At 41.6% G+C, this 21,360-nt stretch overlaps 1 protein-coding gene across 3 annotated transcripts in view; it reads right to left on the reverse strand.

Annotated features, from left to right (window-relative positions):
• Positions 1-1,484: 1,484 nt before the first annotated feature.
• Positions 1,485-21,360, reverse strand: part of IDE (insulin degrading enzyme) — a 129,671-nt gene continuing 109,795 nt past the window's right edge. For all 3 annotated transcript variants that reach the window (XM_059398143.1, XM_059398145.1, XM_059398142.1), the window contains exons 17-25: positions 21,143-21,263; positions 18,117-18,208; positions 16,598-16,709; positions 13,217-13,384; positions 11,522-11,794; positions 10,440-10,501; positions 7,404-7,476; positions 6,442-6,509; positions 1,485-5,690 (exon numbers count right to left, since the gene is read on the reverse strand). In XM_059398143.1, coding sequence (XP_059254126.1) covers positions 5,595-5,690; positions 6,442-6,509; positions 7,404-7,476; positions 10,440-10,501; positions 11,522-11,794; positions 13,217-13,384; positions 16,598-16,709; positions 18,117-18,208; positions 21,143-21,263 — 1,065 coding nt within the window. In that variant the 3' untranslated portion in view covers positions 1,485-5,594. The remainder of the gene's footprint in view (positions 5,691-6,441; positions 6,510-7,403; positions 7,477-10,439; positions 10,502-11,521; positions 11,795-13,216; positions 13,385-16,597; positions 16,710-18,116; positions 18,209-21,142; positions 21,264-21,360) is intronic.

Raw genomic sequence — 21,360 nt, forward strand, 5'->3', positions numbered from 1 at the left:
ACTCTTTAAGCTATTCAAGATTCTTTGAATGCCCATGTAAATTTCAAAATCAATTCATAAATATCTGCCAAAAAACCCTGCAGGGATTTTGGTATGCATTGCTTAGAATCAATGGGGAAAGGGGCACCTGAGTAGCTCAGCCGTTAAGCATCTGCCTTCAGCTTGGGTCATGGCCGGGGTCCTAGGATTGAGCCCTGCATTGGGCTCCTTTGCTTGGTGGGAGTCTGCTTCTCCCTCTGCTTGTGTTCTTTCTGTGTCAAGTAAAGTATTTGAAAAAAAAAGAAGAAGAAGAATCAATGGGGGAGAACAGATACCTTAAAAATACTGTCCTCCAATCTTGAGTATGACACAAATATCCTTTCATTTAGGTGTTTTTAAAACTTGCAGTAATGTTTTGGAGTTTTCAGTGTTTTCATATTTAAAAAGATGTACCCCTCCTTAATTCTTTTTTTTAGTCTTTAGGATTTTTTGTATGTGCTCATGTCATTTGTGAATAGACAGTTGTAGTTCACCTTTTCTAATCAACTGCATCAACTAGGACCTCAAATACAAGTCTGAATAGTGGTAAAGGCATACATCCTCATCTCGGTGCAGATCTTGGAGGCAAAGTATTCAACAGTATAATATCCTTAAATATGTTACCACTAGGTCCTTTATAAATTCTCTTTACTATGTTGAAAAAGTTCCCTTCTAGTCATTTGCTAAGAGTTTTTATGAACCTTATAAAATGTTTTTACTGAACTTTGTAAAGTGGTCAAATGGTTTCTCAATTGTTATTATGGTAAATAATACTAATTATTTTCAAATATTATACCAACCTTGCATTCCTGAGAAAACCCCACTTTGTCATCAAGTAAGGTTTGTGTAGTATTTGAAAGTCAACTGTACAAAAATTCCTTTTTATACATCGCTGGATTCAAATTGTTGACATTTTGTTAACAGAGTTCCCTCCTGTTTTCTAAAATATTACATAAGATGGTATAATTTCATACTTAAATGTATGATAGAATTTACCAGTGAAGCCAACTGGGTGTAGAACCTTCTTTGTGGGAAGAATAGTAATTCAATTTCTTAAACAGATACAGAATTTTCAAACTCTCTATTTCATGTCTGTTTTGGTAATTTGTGTCTTTCAAGAAATTTATCTATCTCATTTGTCAAAGTAACCAGTACACTGTATCTAAAGAAAGACAAAGGGGAAAAGGCTGGTCCTTCCTTTGGGTGAGGCCAAATTCTTTACATTGCCTTTGCCATCAGGAAAGACTTGATGATGAACTTAGGGGTAAAGGAGTCATGATGTCTGCGACCTACTTAAAAGAGAGAGCAATATGTAGCAGACATAAAACCGGTGAAGACATATGGAAATTTATTATACTATTTTTACAACTTCTCTATAGATGTAAAACTTTTGAAAAAGATTAAATGATCTATTCATATTCTATAACCCAGCAATTTAAAGAAATAACCAGAAAATCACACACATATTCAACACAAGGAGCTTTATCACGCATCAAAGTCCGAAAACAACCTAAACATCCTACAAAGAGGATTCGATAAACAAATAATAGTACATGACACCAAACACCCAACAACAAAAACAAAATTACATTTTTTTTTTACCTCAAGCGTATCTATGTGGGAAAATTTCAGTACAGACCACTGAAAGAAAAAGTTGCAACACTGAATATATGACCCCATCCTATATGCATAGGAAAAAGAATGCAAAAAAACCCCGTGATCTAAATGTGGTTGTCTCTGAGTGCTGGGGTCACAGGAGAACTGCAGTCTTCCTTGTACTCCTTTTCTCAGTTTCTTGAAGGATCCCAGAGACTCTCATCACTCCAGGGGCACCAGAAAGGAGGGCCTGCATTGATTTAAGGGTGTAGCAGGCCGAGAGGCATGGGTCTGAATTAAGCTGAACACGGAGATACGGCAGGCCACAAGACAGCCCAGTGGAGTGGACACCACCGTGGACTAGGCAGATGCCTCCACTGTGAGATCTGGTCTCACTCCCTCCGAGACAGGCAAAGGTTGGGAGACTAAAACGGTACATGTAAAAATGGTAACATTTCATACAAATGCAAAAGCAAATGCTTTTCTAATTTGTTCCACAGGTACATTCATGGACTTGGTAGCTCTTATTATAGGAAATCCACATGGGACAATGAGGTTTCAAAGTTTAAAGATGAGAATGGAGATTTCAATATGTGCTTCCTGCATGGTCCTGGGCTACCCGTTTAGCCTTTCTGAGCCTATTCCCATCTCTGAAAAACTGGTATGATGAAGATAATTTTAATCCCTGTCCTTCTGTGTCAAAGATTATTGCGGAAGAGGTATGTGAGGGCGGTCTATAATCTATAAAGTACTTTGTGAGGTTACTGTTCTTTTAGGGCATGAGTGGTCCAAAATGCTGTCATATCTGTGAAGACCTGGCCTTGGGTGAGAACAGCAGCATTTCAGTGCACCAATGGGCACTGCCACATGAAATCTCGGGGTAGACAATGTCCAGGTTGACAAGGAAACTCAACTTCATTTGACAGGCAGCACAGAATACCTGGGATCCAGGAGCCGACTGGTCAGAGGCCCTGCCAGGGAAGGATTAGGAGGGCAGGAACCACCCCTAGAAAGGGGAGGTGAGTATGTCAGAATTCTTGGTTTTCACCACAGACTTAAACATCCTATGAAGCTGTATTAGAGAATATGGTTAAGGAGCTCACGTGATCCCCCCAATGCACCATGAGAGGGGAAAACTGCCCCAAGCCATAAAACCTGGGGCTGCGTTGGGCCCCCGGAGAGGGCTCCTGCAGCATCCCTGAGCACAGTGCTGACTATGTGGACTTGCACCACGGTCTAGGCTGCAAACACAAGAATAAGCACATTTCCTCCCGAAGTGGCCATGTGAGCGAGCTGGCAACCATACTAGTAGGAAGATTACCTTGGCAGGGCATCAGAAGCCAGGGATTGGACAAGATATCTGCCTAACCTGCTGCTGGAGATGTGGCAACAAGAAGCAAAACTAGCTGCTGAGGAAATATTTGGCTTTTCTACCCTTTTTATTATTCTCCCTGTAATGCCAAGGACAAATCTTTCTGGGTTTGGGGTCAGTGACAATATGCACAGCAAGGAGCTCAGCCCCCCACCAAGATTCCTTTCACAAAAGCGATCTACTCTTTGAGTGTGAAATTGACCCATTTATTTGACTAAATCACTGTCACCCAGATACACTCAAAAAAAAATTTTTCCCTAAAAAAACCAATTCACTGTTTTCTGCATTAGGAATAATGAAAGCAAGAAATAACGTCAAATTGGGATGTTAAGAGGTAGGCTGCCCACTAAAACTGTAAAAATAATACAAATGCAAACGCCGGAGGTTAAATTCAGGCAATTTATTGTAAACAGGATTACCCTAGCACTCCACTATACTGGCTGTGTCACATGCTCTCCCTTCCACATCACCTAGGCGAAAAGAAGACTTTTTAAAAAAGTCGTAACTAATAACTTAGTCTGTTTCCCACAAATCTCATTTACTATGCGCTGAGTAAACAGCAGTATCCAAGGTGGTCTGTTATTGCTCATGGACTGCGGCTTGGACCCATTTCGATGAATCCATTAGAATGCCCGGGCGATCCAACAGCAGCTGAGATCCAGTCTGGAAACCGGACAGTGCTGGCACACCCTGCATGCAACCCCAGGTTCCTGGAAGACTACACGAGACTCCCTTCAGATTTCATGTGACTTTCTCACAAAAATGACACTGTTAAATTTCACCCATTTTTTTTTTAAAGAGCTAAAAATTACTCAATAGCACATAATTTTCCGCAGAAAAGGTAGGTGGAGTATTTACTCTTCCAGCGGTGGATTTAAACACTCAGGGCTAATTTTTGATCCTTCTCGTGTATATCTGCAGTTTGATGAAAAGCTGCATAGTCTACAAATGCATAAAACCAGAAGGAAGTGATGGCTCACCCACCTTCTGAGGGACAAAGACAGGCTTCCCACGAGGAAGCTCCTGCAGGTAGGGGTAAAAAGACGGGTACAGCACCACATTTATCTGACAGGAGACTGGAGGCCACTTTTGAAAGCAGACTCCATAGCTGTGATTATATCACTCTTGTCCCAAATGTAGATTATCTGGGAAATGGCAAATGTGAAAACCGAAGGTGTGAAAAGACATGACTCTACAGAAAGAAGTCCTGGCCAGTCACTCACGTAGAGGTAAGATGTCATCGGAGAATGTCATCCTATACTTTGCCTGAGTTAGTGGACAACGGGGCCACGAACTATTACTAGGGCCTGTGTGTGGAAGGATATTCACAATTTCTCCTAAAGCAAGTTTTAATAACAGTAAATATTTCAAAACAGCTGTTAAATCTACAGTAACAATTTCATCTAAAATAGTATCTCATGAAAAAAATAGTTTTTTAAAAGTCCACTCCAGTCTTCATCTGTGTTTCTATGTTTATGTTTATATTTATATATTCAAAAAATAACTTAACACTTAAGGCAATATTAGACTGGTAGCAAAAAGGGATTTTAGAGTCTTCTGGAGATCACACTACTTAAGAATCAAGGCTTTATTTTTTGTACCTTCAAAAAGGTGGCTTTGTACTTGCTGTCTTTTAAATTCATAATGGGGCAAATATTTTGGTTCATATACTGACTGCAATATCATGGCAGCAAAAAGTTACAAGTATTTTTAATAGCTGATGTTGGAAAAGCATGTCACACACTCAGTGGGATCTGAAGTTGACCCTATTTGTACTCATCAAATAAATACAATAAATGTTATTGATGGCAAAAGGTAAAACTGATGGAACACGGCAAACCAACTATGAACAAAAACGTCAATATAATTCAATCGGAAAGAAACAAATCACAGTAATCCTGAGAAATTCAGTTTGGGACAAAACTGATGTAAGGTCAGTCTGTATTTCTAGCATTGTAAATAAGTAGGGTGTTCTAGGGTTTTCCAGCATTTTGCTAGTTTGAATAAAAAACATGTTCAAATTTTATAAAAAGATTAAAACCATGCTTTATATAATCAGCAATTTTACTAATAAAAGAAAATTATTTCGCTTTGTTCATTATCTGCCAAATGTTAATGTTCTTCATTGATTTACATGAAACCACCAAATAGAAAGCAAATTTGAGAATCAGTTTTTAAAAAGGTATTACCTTTCTAAAGGTTTTAAAGCCTTTTCTGTCAACCTAGGAGGCTTTTAGGAAAAAAAAAGTGACTAGCATATTGTCTTCTGACAAGTGACTATTTTACAGAACAGGGAAGGTAAGATTCTATAGGAATATCATTCATCATTTTAAGTACTGTTATAGAGGGCAATTTCTCTTAGTAATGAAAGAAAAATTTTAAAATATTTAAGAGGCATGTATTTAAAAAATATTCTACATCTATAAGATTTCGTAATTTAATTACTTTGGATTTTTAATATTTCTACATAATGACATTTGACAAACCCCTCTTTTTTCTGTTTGTCTCTCTAATCGTGAGCCAGAAACTACTGAAGTGGCGGAGGTTTTCCCACCCCTGGAAGACTCAGGGACGCATCCCCCTGCACGCTCCCACCCTGGAGGGATCTTCAGAGTTTTGCAGCCATGAAGTTAATATGTGGTTTCACAAGGGGAAACAGCGGCAAACCACGCTTGAACTCAGTCATGTTCTGAATCACTTCAGGCTGCAAAGAAAAAAGTTCTTAGTGTTTATAGTCTAAAAAACCAGACTGACAAGAACGCTGACTTTTCTTTCCCTCCCTCCCTCTCCTCCCCTCTTCCTTCCTTTTCTTTTTTTCTTTCCCTTCTTTCTCTTTCCTTCCTTCCCTCCCACACTCCCTCCCCCCCTCCCACACACACTAGTTTCTACCCCACTTATTACCATCTAATTTTCCTGGCTCGGTAGGGCTGGACTGTCTATGCAAACCTGTGGTGAGTGTCTGAGTGGGACCCGGGGCCAGAAAGAAGACACCTGGCTTCCCTCTGGGCATACATGGGTGAGGGCACAAGAGCGGGCACACAAGTCTCCAGCAGGATGCAGAGGCTGTTGTGCCTCCTTGGCGGGGCCTGAGCACACTGCCAGTTCCCTCCTCCTGCCAGTAAAGGCCAACCCTTCCAGACGATTAAAACATGCTTGCACCATGAAAGGGGCCAGGTAAAAAGACATGGCTGGAGGTAACTCACTGCAGAGCAACATAATTCTTCAAACTAGAAGCAAAGACAAACGAGGTCAGAGGCCAAGTCTTTCTGCTGATGAAAGGGCATGACCCCTGGGAGCTGTCAGAATGGCGAACCAGACTTTAAGGGGAACGTAAAGTAGAGGCTCAAACACCTGGTGACCTGAAACCTCTAGCCTTATGTGTTCTGATGAACAAGCTCCTTCCACGAAGGAAGTCCTCTAACCATGCGCTCTAACATGACATTTGCATTTCTTACTTGCGGCAAGGCTGGTGCTTGTGACAAATTTATATCATTTTGACATGGGAACTCTCCAACCACAGGACCTAGAAGAAAATAAAAGGTTTACTACTGACATAATAAATACTGGCCTACAAGAGCAACTTAAAAAATAGAAACTGAGGGGGCCTGGGTGGCTCAGTGGGTTAAAGCCTCTGCTTTTGGCTCAGGTCATGATCCCAGGGTCCTGGGATGGAATCCCACATCCGGCTCTGTGCTCAGCAGGAAGCCTGCTTTCCCTTCTCTCTCTGCCTGCCTCTCTGCCTACTTGTGATCTGTCTGTCAAATGAATAAATAAAATCTTAAAAAAAAAAAAAAAAAATAGAAACTGAAACCGGACTTGGCCCATGCGGAAACTGTACCAGGCCTGTGTCCCCCCCCAGGCTGCCTGCTCCCCAACACCTCAACTGCTGGTCCTACCTCCTATCCAGAATGTTGCCAGTGATGGTTCACAACATTACTGTGGCTATAAAGCCTGGCCCACAGCAACTTTGATGCCCATGCCTGGCCTCACTGGACCCTGAGGCTCTGACCAACCAGGAAGGATCCAGTAAAACAACCCAGAAGGTCAGGGGAGCTAACGGTTGGGAGGTAAACCTTGGCCCCTCAGAGACAGAAGATGGGAAGGACTGAGCAGATGAACTGTATGCAGTGGTCCCTTGCACAGCTTCTCTAAAGATGTCCTATGACTAACTAGCTGTGTCTCCTTGAAAAGTTGTGACCAGCTTGGCACCGTGGCAGCTAATGCTGGCATGCTCTCCTCCCCGGCCTCATTTCCCTTTGCTCCTTATTTTTGCTTTGATAAAGCAGACCCTGCCTCCATTTCGTCCCCTCCTCTCTTTACTCTCTGGTACCCAATGAAAGGATGCTCCTAGGGCAAGAGACGACCATCAGGTGCCTAAAAATACACTTAAAAAAAAAGGTCAATATTTAATACTTACAAGAATCCATTTCTCTGGCAAGAACATGGACGGATACCTTATGTCTCCTTGGGGCATCTACTGCCAACATTTCCTAGGGAGAAAGAACAAACAGCAGGGTCACCCTTCTGCGCCACTTAGGAACTTAAAATGAAGTACTCTTTTACAAATGTGAAGAATTAGCGCTCACGTAGCCAGAAACAAAAAAGAGGTTTCCCCTTACTTAAGAGTATTTCCTTTAAACTCTACAAAGATTAGGTAAGGTAGCCAAGAATTATTATTAACCCCATTTTACAAATGAGAAAATGGAGTCCACAGAGATGAAGTGATGTACTCAAACTCCTACAGTTAATAAGTCCCTGGGTGGGATTGGAAACCTAGCCTAGGACTCACTGGGGTGTGAGGCAGGACCTAACCTAGTAACCTTTAATAACTCCAGAGGCGATGGCCGGAGCTTAGTCAAGGGTTGAGCACAACCTGCTCCTCTAAGAACCTTCTTAGCTTCTGCACCAGGGCACTACCATGGTTCCTCATCTACTGAAAGAGAAAGGAAACTAACATTTCTCCAGTGTCCCCTTATATCAGGCACTCTCCTGCATCAGAAGACTTGAGTCTCTGTAAGCTAAGTGTCATGATGGTCTGATTTTATTTATTTATTTATTTGACAGACGAAGATCACAAGTAGGCAGAGAGGTAGGCAGAGAGAGAGGAGGAAGCAGACTCCCCGCTGAGGGAAGAGCCTGATACAGGGCTCGATCTCAGGACCCTGGGATCATGACCTGAGCCGAAGGCAGAGGCTTCAACCCACTGAGCCACCCAGGCACCCCGTGATGGTCTGATTTTAGAGACACAGAGAGGTATGATGACTTGCTGAAGTCACACAGCTACAGTGATGGTATGAGAGAAACAAGCTGGTTCTCTTCACTCCACCAGGCTCCTTTGAAGGACTTCCCTAGGTCATACCATGAACACTAGGCCCGATGAGTTGATAGATCCTGTGGGAAAGTGACTCTTGACCTTTTCCTTAATGCTGGACCACTATTGTCTTTTCCAAGGGGAAAACACAAGTTGTGTGGAAGCTGCCCCTGATTACACCCTCAGAGTGAGAGACTGCTGCCAAAGCCACATCAGCTCACTAAGTATTTACGGAGCAGTTATGATAAGGCAGGTCTTGTACAGCTGCAATGTGAACCCCACTGATGCTGCACCACTAAGGCGACCACAGCTCTGCCAGTTGCCAGGACAGCCCAGGTTCGCCCACAAGCCTCCTCCCAGGCCCTCCAGCCTCTTTCAGGAGCTCGGCCCAGGTCTGCCTCCAGTAACACAAAGTACCTCACTTGAGACTGTCTCATTTACTGAGAAAAAATTTGCTTCCAAAGATCTATTCATTATCGCTTTTTACCCAACTCTTCATTGCCCTCTTATCAATCTTTATCAGTAGAGGGTAACACCCTCTTCAGCTTCAGACTAGTCTCCATTTCCTGACCAGCTCTGGACAATCGCCTTCCCTCCCTCCCGCCTTTTCTCCCCTTTCTTTCCTTCTTTTCTTTTTTCTTCCTTTTCTCCCCTTTCTTCCTTTCCTTCCCCCCCACTTTTTTAAAAGTTTTTATTTATTTATGTAGTTGAGAGAGAGCACCACTAGGGGGAAAAGGCAGAGGGAGAAGCAGACTCCCACTGAGCAGGGCGCTCGATGCGGGACTCAATCCCAGGACCCTGGGACCCCGACCTGAAGAGAAGGCAGACGCTTAACTGACTGAGCCACCCAGGTGCCCCAATCTCCATCTTTCTAAACAAACGAACCAATAAAAAAATTGCATTTTCTTGCAAACCGTACTCTAAGGAACACTAGAGTCCCAGGAGATACTTATATTTTGTGAGGAGGAAAAAAGAAAAAAGGATGCACGCTGAATCACTTTAGGAAGTTTCGTTAGTCTGGGCACCTGGGTGGCTCAGCTGGTTAAGTGTCTGATTCTTGGGTTTTGGCTCAGGTCATGATCTAGGAGTTGTGAGACTGAGCCCATGTTGGGCTCTGGGCCCTGTGCTCACTCAGTCTGCTAGGGATTCTCTTTCTCTCTCTCTGCCCCCTCCCTGCTCATGCTCTCTCTCTCTCTCTCTTCAATAAATAAATAGGATCTTTTAAAAAAATGAAGTTTTATTAGTCAAAATTAAATGCTAGGCTAAAGAAATTTTTACTGTGGGGTTTCTCAGAACTTCTAAAATGCTAACACACTGTTGATTCTCCAAAAACAAGAATGAAGAGTGTAGTCTTTCCCAAACTTGCATGGTCATGAAACCCTTTCTTATAAATTCCCCTACTAATATCTTGTGGAACAATAGTGTACCATGGAACACAGCTAGGAAAAAGATGCTCTAGACTTAGCTTAAGCTTGGTAATAAAACTCTTATTTTTTAAGACAAGAAAGACTCAGTCTTATAAACTGCTATTCTTACAAATTCAGTAATTAGGTTCTATTTATAATTTCAAATGAGTAATAGAATTTGTGGAGGGGAAGAAAAAAAATCCTGCTTGTGGAAACACAAGAGTAAGTTATATTGGGACATCACTTCTCTTAAACACTCACAACTAATAATGCGTTAGAAGCCAGAAAGAGCTGAACATGATCACCCTTTCTTGTAAGCCCTGGGAACAAAGACGTAACCTCACAAAGTAAATAGTCTGAAGCAATAAATAGACACAACTGAAACTTATTTTGTAGTATCAACAAGGAAAACATATTCTGATTCAAAGCAACAGCAGGTAACAGCAACAGATACCATTTATTAAATGCTAAGTGCCAATGACTTTGCACACCTCACCTCAATTCATACTCCTATTAATCTCTATTGCATAAATAAGAAAACTGAGGTCCAGAAGCTCTAGTCCCTGGGGTCTTCATTCAGAAGCCATGCACGGTCCTGCTCCTGCTTCACAGGTAAAAGACCCTTCCGAGCAGGATAGCTGACCGAGGCTGCAGAAGATCCAAAGCAGTAACATACAACACGGCACAAATAAGATCTGCTTAGGAGTCAAAAATCTCAACATGTAAGTTCAATTACCTTGTAGAATTTGATGATATCTTCCTTGGTAAGTGTCTTTAAATATGCAACTTCTGTATTGTCTGAAACAGCAATCAAACAGTAATTTACTAATATTTCCATCTTAAGTAGCCCAGAATACTATAGTAAATGACCATATACTTTGTTCTAATGCTCTTAGGTATCCCTATTTTTAAGTGATCATCTGCTCCTGCAAGTAGTCAGGGGATAAATATCAAGTAAAGCGCCTGAAGACATCCTGGCTTTCTACTTAGGAGCTACTGGATCGGCAGTCCAGTCACGTCAGCTTTTCTGAGCCTCAGTTTCCTCATCTGGAAATTGAGGGTAATAACTACTTAAAGGGGCTGCTGTGAGAACTAAGGAAAATGATGAGTGACAGTCACACGCTACTACCCACATGGCAAATGCTCAAGAAATGGTAGGCACCACTGCCAATGGCTAAAAAATGACAGGTAAGAAAACGGGAGCCCCAGACAAAGGCGTCTTGGCTAAGATCTTCAGCTTGTTGGTGTCAGAATGAGAACACAAGCTCCTGACTTCCAGCGTGGCGCCCTGCCCTGTGACTCTCCGCTGTAGAAGAAGGAAGCCACTGAGCAGGCGACTTCAGGGAGCACAATCGTCCCAAATGTAATGGCACTGACACATTCCTGGAGATCCCTGCAGGCAAAAGTTTAAACCCCTGTGCCTCAGGGCAGGCTTATCTCAGGAGAGTTCAATCTGCACATTTTCCTTTTTCTTTTTTTGGTATTATGAGCCATAGATAAGTACATCATCTGTGCTCAGCACCTCAGAGGCACACTAACTGAACACAAAAAAGTGAAATTAGATTTATTATTACTGCATTATTATGAGATACAGGAAGAGCCAGCTCTAGTTTTAGAGAAGAAAAAAAGATAAAGTTTTTTAATAGAAACTGTTATGATGTTAAAAAATGGTTCTTCAGAAGTGCTATGCTTCACACCCCAACCAAATTAGCACCAGAACATCACCTACAAGAGGAGTACCATTTTGTAGAATGGCCTCCGTGTCCTCAAACATTACACTCATGTGTCGTAAATGTCGGGGCCCTCATTTTGCCTTACCTCTGTCAAAATTGTATTGCTGAGAGATGATTTCCCCCCAATATTTAGCACACTCTGCGGACAGTTTCTTTGGTTTGTCTAGTCGACGAATCGCTAATGCTTGAATGTGTTTTTGAAAAGCTTCTTCTGTCATGTCCTCTATGGACTTCTCCATGGTGATTAGGAAAGCTTCCACTCTGCTCTCTAGGTAGTGAGGCGGCTTTTCTGACTGGATGATGAATCGTAAGCCCTGTATGCCGTTGGCTCGACGCGGCCCGCTAAAGACGATATAGCCTGAAACACAAACATCAGCCAGTCAGGACTCGGGCATCTGAGCCTTGGGTCATTTTTAATCCTTCAAAACTTATCCTATCAGAGCAGTAAAATCTACTTATAGGCTTTGTATTATTCACCTCTGAAGAAATATGAATAACTAGGATATCCTAAGTCCCTAAGGATAGAGCAAAAGAGCTCTCTGAAGAACAGTTAAAAAGTTGAGAGATAATTCTCTTGCTTAAAAAAAAAAAAAAGGAAAAAACCCTCTTCATTATTCAGTCGTACATCCCACAACTGCTCCCTGTCTGCGAGTTAATCATCCTCCATCTATGTTAAAGTCATTCCCATTCCTAGGACAGACTGAACTCATTTTCAACCCTATACCATGATTCCACCGCTGATTCCTTTCCCATCCAAGTTCCCTATATGAATCCATTCCTAGACCGACTCTATTCAGACTAAAAATCTCGAGAGACCAAGTAACAGAAGGTCACACTTCTGCTGTCACCTTGTGAGCTCATGTACAACCACCCTTCCACATCTTGTTCAAACTGAGCTGTGCTTGCGTCCTGCAGCTGCTCTTCCCTGAACCACATCTCTGACAGCTGTGGTGTCTTTGGGTCCCACTTCTGAGGAAGTCACTATCTTCAGCGTGACCTTTAGTTGCAGTGAAGTCTCTCAGCCACATTTACCACGTTGCATGGTAACTATTCCCTTATAGTTTGTTTATGGTCTGTCTTCCTGACCATAACATCAGCTCAAAGAGGGCAGGGACTTCTCTTCTGTTCACCTCCGATCAGACAGTGAGCACCTGACGGGATGGACCATTTATCCCTTTTCCGTGACGAGCGTCAAGCATAGCGGTGGTTTAAAAAATGAAAATACTTGGAAAGATTCACCCAAATCCTCTTTCATTGGTTCTTCCCAGTCATTACTGGGGCTTCTTTCTTTTCTCATTGATTAAACCTGCCAGGAACTCCAGGACTTTAAATAGTGCCTAAAACGCTGCCTGAAACATTTTCTCAACACTTTCTGTATGCCCCAGGCCTGGAATGCAAAGATGGGTAAGAAATAATACCTGCTCTCAGGGAACCCAAAGTTTCATGAATCTAAACTTCTCCGCACGGCTTGCTTTCCATCTTGCCTTCCATAATAAATAATCTTCTGTTTGCATCCTCTCCCCCTACCCAAAATGTCCCTTATTGACATGTATGTACTGTAAACACATGGCCTTCTCCTAAGAAATGCTTTAATGTCCACACAATGTTAACTGCTTATTTTTTAAAGTGGATTCCCCATAACTTTGCCTATGGGCAAGTTTTCACAGCCTTTCTCAATGCAGCAAGGCCGTAGCACCATGCAAGTGGACAGTACATGTGGAGAATGCTTCCTGAGCATAAGGGTTGCTCAAAGTCTATGGTATCCCCACTTCCCTCTCACCCAGCTGCTCCTTGGTGCGCAGGGTGTTGAAGCAAGGTTCAGAGATGATTTGACAGAAGAGCTCTAGAAACATATTCTCTGAGGTGCTCTGCATGTCTGTCTGGTAGTATATCTCGATGCCACAGTTATTGTGAACTTCATTCCTCTGCTGATACACAAACCATCCTCCTAGGAAGTTTCAAAAAAAGAACAAGTTCAAAATCTTATTTAGGGTTTAATAAAGCCAATGTTTTGTCTGGCTTTTTAAAGTTGTTTTATCTGGTTGGTGTTTTTCGGCAATTCCAAACTGCAATTAATTAAGAATGTGAAACTTAAAAAAAAAAAAAAAAAAAAAAAGAATGTGAAACTCAACTAACTTACCTAAGGGAAGCCTTTGCTGAATATAGCAATTTGAACTTGGCAGGCCCTCAATAAACATTCATCAAATTTAAAGGGCAAAGAATTTCTAAAAGACCCATTTTATGGCTAAGTATTAATGCTAAGTAAAACCCACAGTTAATACAATGTACAAGTTAGTGCATGTACTAGCTTAGAACTAGCTAATACAGATAAGACTCTCCACAGAAATACCACTTGTGTTTTAATAAACATACAAAAGCATTCTTTTTTTTTTTTTTTTTTTTTTTTGGGGCCCGCCCCCCTCCCAGGGTACTCCCAGCCCTTTGTTTAACCACGGCTGTGGACCAGTGGTCTCAGATATTTACCATCACCTGTTTATAAGAGGGAAGTGTGGTCATATTTCTATCTCTTTTGTGGGCTGCAAGGTTGCCTTATTGGGGCTCATGTGGGAAGTGGTTACCGTTAGGAGGAGGGTAGAATAACAGTACTCACAAAGGGATTTTGATCCAAGAATCCTTTTGGATGTCAACTTTTGGCCACCGTATTTTTAGTTTTACTTTATTTATTTATTTATTTATTTGCCTATCAGCCTTCACTTCGGTCGTGAAAAGAATCAAGCCACAGCTGGATGGCGGGCTACCCCAGCCGGGCTGGAGCCATACTCATTACTAGTTGTTGGGGCACCTGCTCAGCTTAGTCAGTTAAACATCTGCCTTTGGCTCAGGTCATGATCCCAGAGTCCTGGGATGGAGCCCCGCATCAAGATCCCTGCTTAGGGGGAAGCCTGCTTCTCCCTTTCCCACTCCCCCTGCTTGTGTTCCCTCTTTCTTTGTCTTTCTCTCTCTGTGTGTCAAATAAATAAGTAAAATCTTAAAAAAAAAATTACTAGTTTTGACTTTATTATCTTGGATTTCTATTTAGCATTTCATTTTTAATATCAATACCCACACCAAAGATCATTTCACAAATTTACAGAAATGTGTACAATGCTTGGAAATAACTTAGCCTAACTCCTCACTGTAGAGATGAGGAAGCTAGGGCCCTGAGAAGTGGGGGGACTTTTCTAAGGACACCACATTGAAATGGTGGACAAATACCTCATCAGAGTTACTCAGAGATGATCACGCTTCATGATTTAATAACTTTACTTCATGAGTCATCTATGTGACTGAGTATATATAGTGTTTAGGGCTTAGTATAAGACTTCCCAAGAAGATTTCTCAGAGTAGTAATGATATGTTGTGTTCACTTACAGATGGTGATTTAGATATCAACAGTGAAGGGAGACACACAAGCTGGAGTTGTATTTCACCTATTTCATTTTTCTGACCAGATCCAAGTTTGACCAACAGTCACACCTTCTGATTGTGTACTGGTGGCTCAAAATTTCCTCTTATCACAAGAGGAAGGGGAACATGGTCTGGAGCTCCTATGACTTCCCCTCTCCCAACTTCTAGCCTTTTCACATATATCCCAAACTGTCTCCTTCACAAGGCCTGAACATTTCCTTTTTAAATTGTTAATACTGTCTTCTGGAGAGTTAACTGAAGGACTGTGTAAGACATTTACACCTAGTCAACTGGCTAAGTCAGAATGACTCCCTAACTCCCAGCATTTGGAGACTGGGATGTGAAGTGACCTGTTTCTGAGCTTGGAACATCTGGCCAGTGCACTTGGAGAGAGAGAAGGCCATAGGAGAGGAGAGAGAAAGCAGGAGGTGTGAGAAAAGAGGTGTGAAAGACTGATTTCACTTTGAAAATCTGTTTCTGGACTGGCCTCCCTTTGCCTGACTCCCAAATGCTGTGGTGTCTGACTGGCATATCCTGATTCCTCCTCTCTGCCCCATGGCGGGGACAGACAGCGCCAGTTTGACATGAACCATCGCCAGGCCTATGATGATGCAGAAGAGCAAGAGCTCTGTGAAGGTGTCTGCGAGCGTTCAACAACAGGAACACCGTGAGGTATCACGGTGAGGGAACACCGTGCTGGAGTAGCTTCAGCAGCTTCTCAGAGGAGTCAGAAACAGAGCCCGACCTTAAACACTGTACAGTCCAGCAACGGGATGGAGATGCACTCAATCCCAATGCAAGAGAAGAAGGGCTCAGCATCTTCAACAAAGAAAGCTTCAGAAAGCCTGTGCTGGGAGGTCGGAAGAGGAGGACTACTTCCAGCTGGGAGTTTGAGGAAAATTTTAGTGGAATGGGTGGCTTGTAAGATGGGGCCTGGAAGGAAGAATAGGGTACAGATGTCTATAAGGAAGAGAGAAGGAAAGGGAGCACTATCTCAGGCAGATAAAACAGTATATGTGTGTGGGGGGGGTGCCTGGCTTGGAGCACAGACCACGCATGCATGGGGAATAGCCAACATCACATTTAGCTAAAAACAAAACCAAAAAGAACACATAAAAAAAAAAATCAATGCTTCTCATCCTTGGTCTAATTGTTACCTATTACAGAATTTTGAACAATAAGTGAAAATAATGCTTAATGAGTTTTTCTATGAAAAGAAACCATTGTTAATACAAAAGCAATCCAACACTGCAAACTCCAGTGTATTAATTATTACCTGTTCTTTTATGCTAATTCCTTATGAAATATGCATGTAATGAATACATGCTGTTGTCTGCACCTGTGAGTTTCCTAAAACTATTTCTGCCAAAGACTCCTATGGGCCTCCAATTCAGTATTATGACTCTAGTTTCCATTTTTCATAAATAGATTTTATTTCATGCTTCACAGTCAACACTTCTTCAGCTTTGTACCTTTCTTACTTCCTAACTCTTCTACATTCAACTGCCAGTCAATTCCGATGTCATTCTCTTAAAATTACTGCCTACCTCCAATTTCACCTCTTTGGCTTTACTGTAGAGAATTTTCCGGCAGAATTAATTCTCTTTAACCATACTTCCATGAATAGTAGAGAAGCCAGTAGATCTTCACCATAAAACTTAACATTATTATCCAAGTGACTTCAACCCACCTGTAATCAGCCACAACATTACGTCAAAGCAGTCCGGTACCAAAGTTAAGATATCCAACTTACCGTCGGGGAGCTGAACTTCTCTATACCGAACCAGCTGACTTGGAAGGAGAGGTTTTGTATGAGCATGTTCAATGAGGGTGTCTTCAACCATCTGCATAATTCCTAGTGCAGCCTGTGGGAAAAGAGCATAGCACATTACAAAACCACAGATGTCATCTGAGAATAAAAATGGCATACTGGGTGGTGGCCCATGCAATACGAAAACAACATAAACTAGTTATCATAAAAATGGATTTTTAAACCTTAAATATATTTGACCCTACTCAAATGGGTAAAAACTGAATTTGTCAATCAGTAATACAATCAGTGTGGCAGAGATGAAGAAAAACAGACCCAGACCAGCATCGACAATGACCTCAGTGCTGTGGGAAAAGGAACACCAAAGCTGGAGAGGTACTGGTGATGGAAAGTTGGTCCCAAGTGAATGACCCTGGCCACAGACACAAAGCAAAGGAAGTGAGTGAGCATAAGGCTTTTTAAGAAATACAACTGGGGTACCTAGGGGGCTCAGTCGATTAAGCGCCTGACTCTTGGTTTCAACATCAGGTCACGATCTCAGGGTTCTAAGATCGAACCCCGCCCTGCGTTGGGCTCGGTGTTCAGTGGAGATTCTGTTTGAGATTCTCTCCCTCTACCTATGCCCCACCCCCAATCGTGTATACTCTCTCTCTCTCTAAAAATAAATAAAATCTTTAATAAATATATCTGACTTTAGTAAAAAATCCTGTCTTTGCCACTTATTAGCATCTGACCTCAGGCACACTGTTTTGGAGACAGTATAGCAGAGTAGTAGGAAATGTGTGGGGTCTTTTTTGTTTTTTTTTTTAAGATTTTATTTATTTATTTGTCAGAGACAGAGAGAGAAAGCAAGCAAGCACAAGCAGGGAGAGTGGCAGACAGAGGGACAAGCAGGCTCCCCACTGAGCAAGAAGCCTGATACAGGACTCGATCCCAGGACCCTGGGATCACTACCTAAGCCAAAGGCAGACACTTAACTCACGGAGCCACTCAGGCATCCTGAAAGTGTGGGGTCTTGAGAGAGGCTGCCAGAATTCCAGAATGGGAATTCCAAAAAGCCTTCCATGTGCTAAGCCTTTGGCATGTACCATTTAATTTAATCTTTAAGCTCTAATTTACAGATGAAAAAAAACAGTACTTATTCTGGAAGAATAAGTACCTAGTATGTGGCAGTCAGGATTTGAATGCAGGCTGACTGCACACCATGTGCTCTTATGCACTACACAGTCCTGCTGTCCTACACAGAGTAAGGATTATTATTTCCATTTCCTCCTGTGACTGCACAAGACGGCAAGAGTGGAGTAGGCAGCCATGAAAGTAGGTCCACAGTTGACCACCATCATTCTACCCCCTCATATGCTGTTCTATCTTCCTCCATAGAGCAGAGAAGTCAACACTAATGTGCTTATATTCACACTGTGGTGGTGAACAGTCTTAGGCCAGGGTAAAGAAAATCTCTTACACTGATCCCCACAAGTCTGCTAGAACCTCAACCACTCACTTGCTTTGTTATATTTCCATGGAGAAGGGCTTCGATGTGCAGCCGTGACAGAAGTTGAGGTATGAAGGCCTTAAGGCGAGGAAGGGTGACATCTGTAAAGGTGTAAAAAAATAGTGAGCTCTACCTATGAGGTTTCAAAAGAAATGACCATGAGCTAACTGAAGACTTATAGAAGAGCTACAAAAACAGTACAGAGTTCATATGCGCTCTACCCAAGCTTTCCACGGCACAATGGTCAAAACTAAGAAATTAACCCTGCTCCAATACTAGTCACCAATGGAGTCTATATTTGAGTTCAGTTTTTCCCAATATTCTTTTTCTGTTCTGTGATATAACCCATGATTCCACCTTGCATTTTAGTAACATGTCCTTAGTGCTGTAGGTCTCTTCTAATCTAGGACAATTCCTGTCTTTCCTTGACTTTTATGATCCTTAGATTGTTGAAAGTACTGTTCAGTTACTTTATAGAATGTCCTTTGAGTCTGACTAGTGTTTTCCCATGATTAAACTGAGCTTAAACACTCAACTACTAGGAAGAGAACCACAGAGGTAATGCATCCTTACCGATGTATCACAACAGGGGAACAGGATGTTGGTGTGCTGTCATCATGGTGATGTTAACACTGACCACTTGCTTACAGTGCTGTCTGCCAGATGTCTTTACTGTAAGTGCACTGTTTCATTTTTCAGTTAAAACAGAGTAACCCATGCATGTTCTACAAGCAATTAGGTTAAGCCATGTGCCCATCAACGCTAACTTTTCCCATTGTGATTAATAAATATTTATTTGGGGAGAAATGTACTTTGAGACTATACAAGTAACACCCTGTTTCCCCTTACTCACTAATTTTAGCATCCATTGGTGCACACTGCCTGTGTCAATTACTGCCATGGCATCATAACAGTGATTTTCCCCTCATTCCTTTTCCATGCATTGATTTATTTCTTCAATAAGAAAGAGTTGTCCCCTCTCCATTAGGACATCCTATTAGTAACTGCTGCAATGGATGCTAAAAACAGTGACTAAAATTCAGAGACACAGGAAGGGAATTAGCCAGTGCTTACTATGGGTCATTTTATATGTGTTATCTTATAAAGCTCAAAGTATACACTACTACTCCTGTTTTAAAGGTGAGAGAACCCAAGGGAAGATAATTTAAGTTTCTTTCCAAAGGCATCAAGCTAGTAAGCTGTAGAGCCGGCATGTAACCCCTGGCTTTACTCATCTTGAAGCGCATGCTTGTTCTCCAGACGCTGGGAGCACTTCTCTGCAGATCACTATCACAACACCTCCTCTCTCCACCTATACTGAAATGATCTGTTTACGTTCCGGCTTGGCCACTAGACTGAAGTCCCTGAACCAAGAAACCCCAACTATAACTGATCATTGTTTATCTCAAGCACCTGAAGTCTAGGGCCTGGTACACAGCAGGCAGTCAGTAAGTGTTGTGGGAACGAACTGAACTCTGAGGTTCCTGCTACCCCAGCACCTACACGGCTGACTGACTGACAGTCATGAGGGAGCCAACCTCTCACATTGAAACGTCAACATTCCTGGATGACTGTATGAGTATATACATATGCTGCAACAGAAGGATTATTTTTTGAGCAGAGAGTGTCAACCAAAAAAGCACTTTCTCTATAAAAAACACATTTTAGGTTTCATATTCCTATGATATATTTTAGAGCTTATTCGGCTTAAAATTAATATACCATATGACCCAGAATCTAACAAAGGGAGGAAAAAACCCAACACTTTTGCTTTCTGATTATAATGAGCACAGGTTCAAGTTTCAAAATAGTTTTATAATCAATTATGTGGCTTTTTTTTTTAAGGTAAAACTCTTGCTATTAACTAGACATGACTCAAACATTTTGTGAAGGATATTAACTGTCCAAATTAAAAATGCATTAGTTCTAGTTAATGAATTTTATAATCTATATGCCTACCCAATGACTGAGGCAACCACTAAAATGACTGTCAATACTCTGCTCTTGATTTGTCACTGAAGACATCAAAAGCATTATACTTACATAAGAAGTTTAAGTAAGGACTTGTCATACAAGGTCATTAAAAATTCAACAGTATTCTTTTACTGCTGAGCATGTGGGGGAAAAGATGAGTTGGTAAAGTAATGCTGAGAAGCGAGACAGATAAAACAATAAAGGGCACTATCAGTCTTCATTCTTCAGAATGAAACAATCCTGAAGTAATCTCATTCCATTCAGTACATGCATACTGAGGACATACTTGGCACTGGATACCAAATAAAGAGGGTAAAGGAAGGCATAATCACTGCCCTCAAGGAATTTAGGACTTTCAAATGAAATCTCTGAAAACTAGATTTGAGATTTTAGAAAAAAAGCAACAAAGGACGACTCTTTAGGCTTTACACATTTTTCTGTGTTTAACTAACAGAGCTACAGATGTCTGAGCACAATTCCTACATGACAAGACTTTCAACCTCAGCCCTTTTATCCTCTTCTGAAAACTTTAGTATTAATAAGGGTAAGTATTTTGGTCAAAACCTTTAGTCACCTGCAGAAATCTATGAACAGCAATAACTAGCTGCTATGGGTCCAGATTGAAAGAGGCAAATGGGGCGCCTGGGTGGCTCAGTGGGTTAAGCCGCTGCCTTTGGCTCAGGTCATGATCTCAGGGTCCTGGGATCGAGTCCCACATTGGGCTCTCTGCTCAGCAGGGAGCCTGCTTCCCTCTCTCTCTCTCTCTGCTTGCCTCTCTGCCTACTTGTGATCTCTGTCTGTCAAATAAATAAATAAAATCTTAAAAAAAAAAAAAAAAAAAAGAAAGAGGCAAATGTGGCAACACAGCCTGAATATGAAAACCACTTCGAAGGGCAACACTGTTTTTATAAAAAAAAAAAAAAAAAAAAAAAAAAAAAAAGTATATGCACAGCTGGCTTTAATAAAACTAGAAATTATTAGAAACATAAACACTAGATATCAGGATAAATCAAAATATTTTAGAAAAAAATAAAGAGGCTTATAAGCAGAAAAAGTCTCACCGTCCAGGGCTTCCTTTAATTCATCCTTAGTCCAGGCCACTTCAGTCATCAGCAGGCGGAGGTAGTACATGGCGTGCTGGTGAGGCTGCTCAGCTCGGAAATTGTTAAGCGATCGCATATACTAGTGAAGGAAGACACAGGTTCATTAATTTTATAAGTCCTTTTAAAATCATTTGAAAAGATCAACTATAATCTTTTTTTTTTTTTAAAGATTTTAT

This window comes from Mustela nigripes, chromosome 4 (assembly GCF_022355385.1).
Source record: "Mustela nigripes isolate SB6536 chromosome 4, MUSNIG.SB6536, whole genome shotgun sequence".
In the NCBI taxonomy this organism is placed as follows: Eukaryota; Metazoa; Chordata; class Mammalia; order Carnivora; family Mustelidae; genus Mustela; species Mustela nigripes.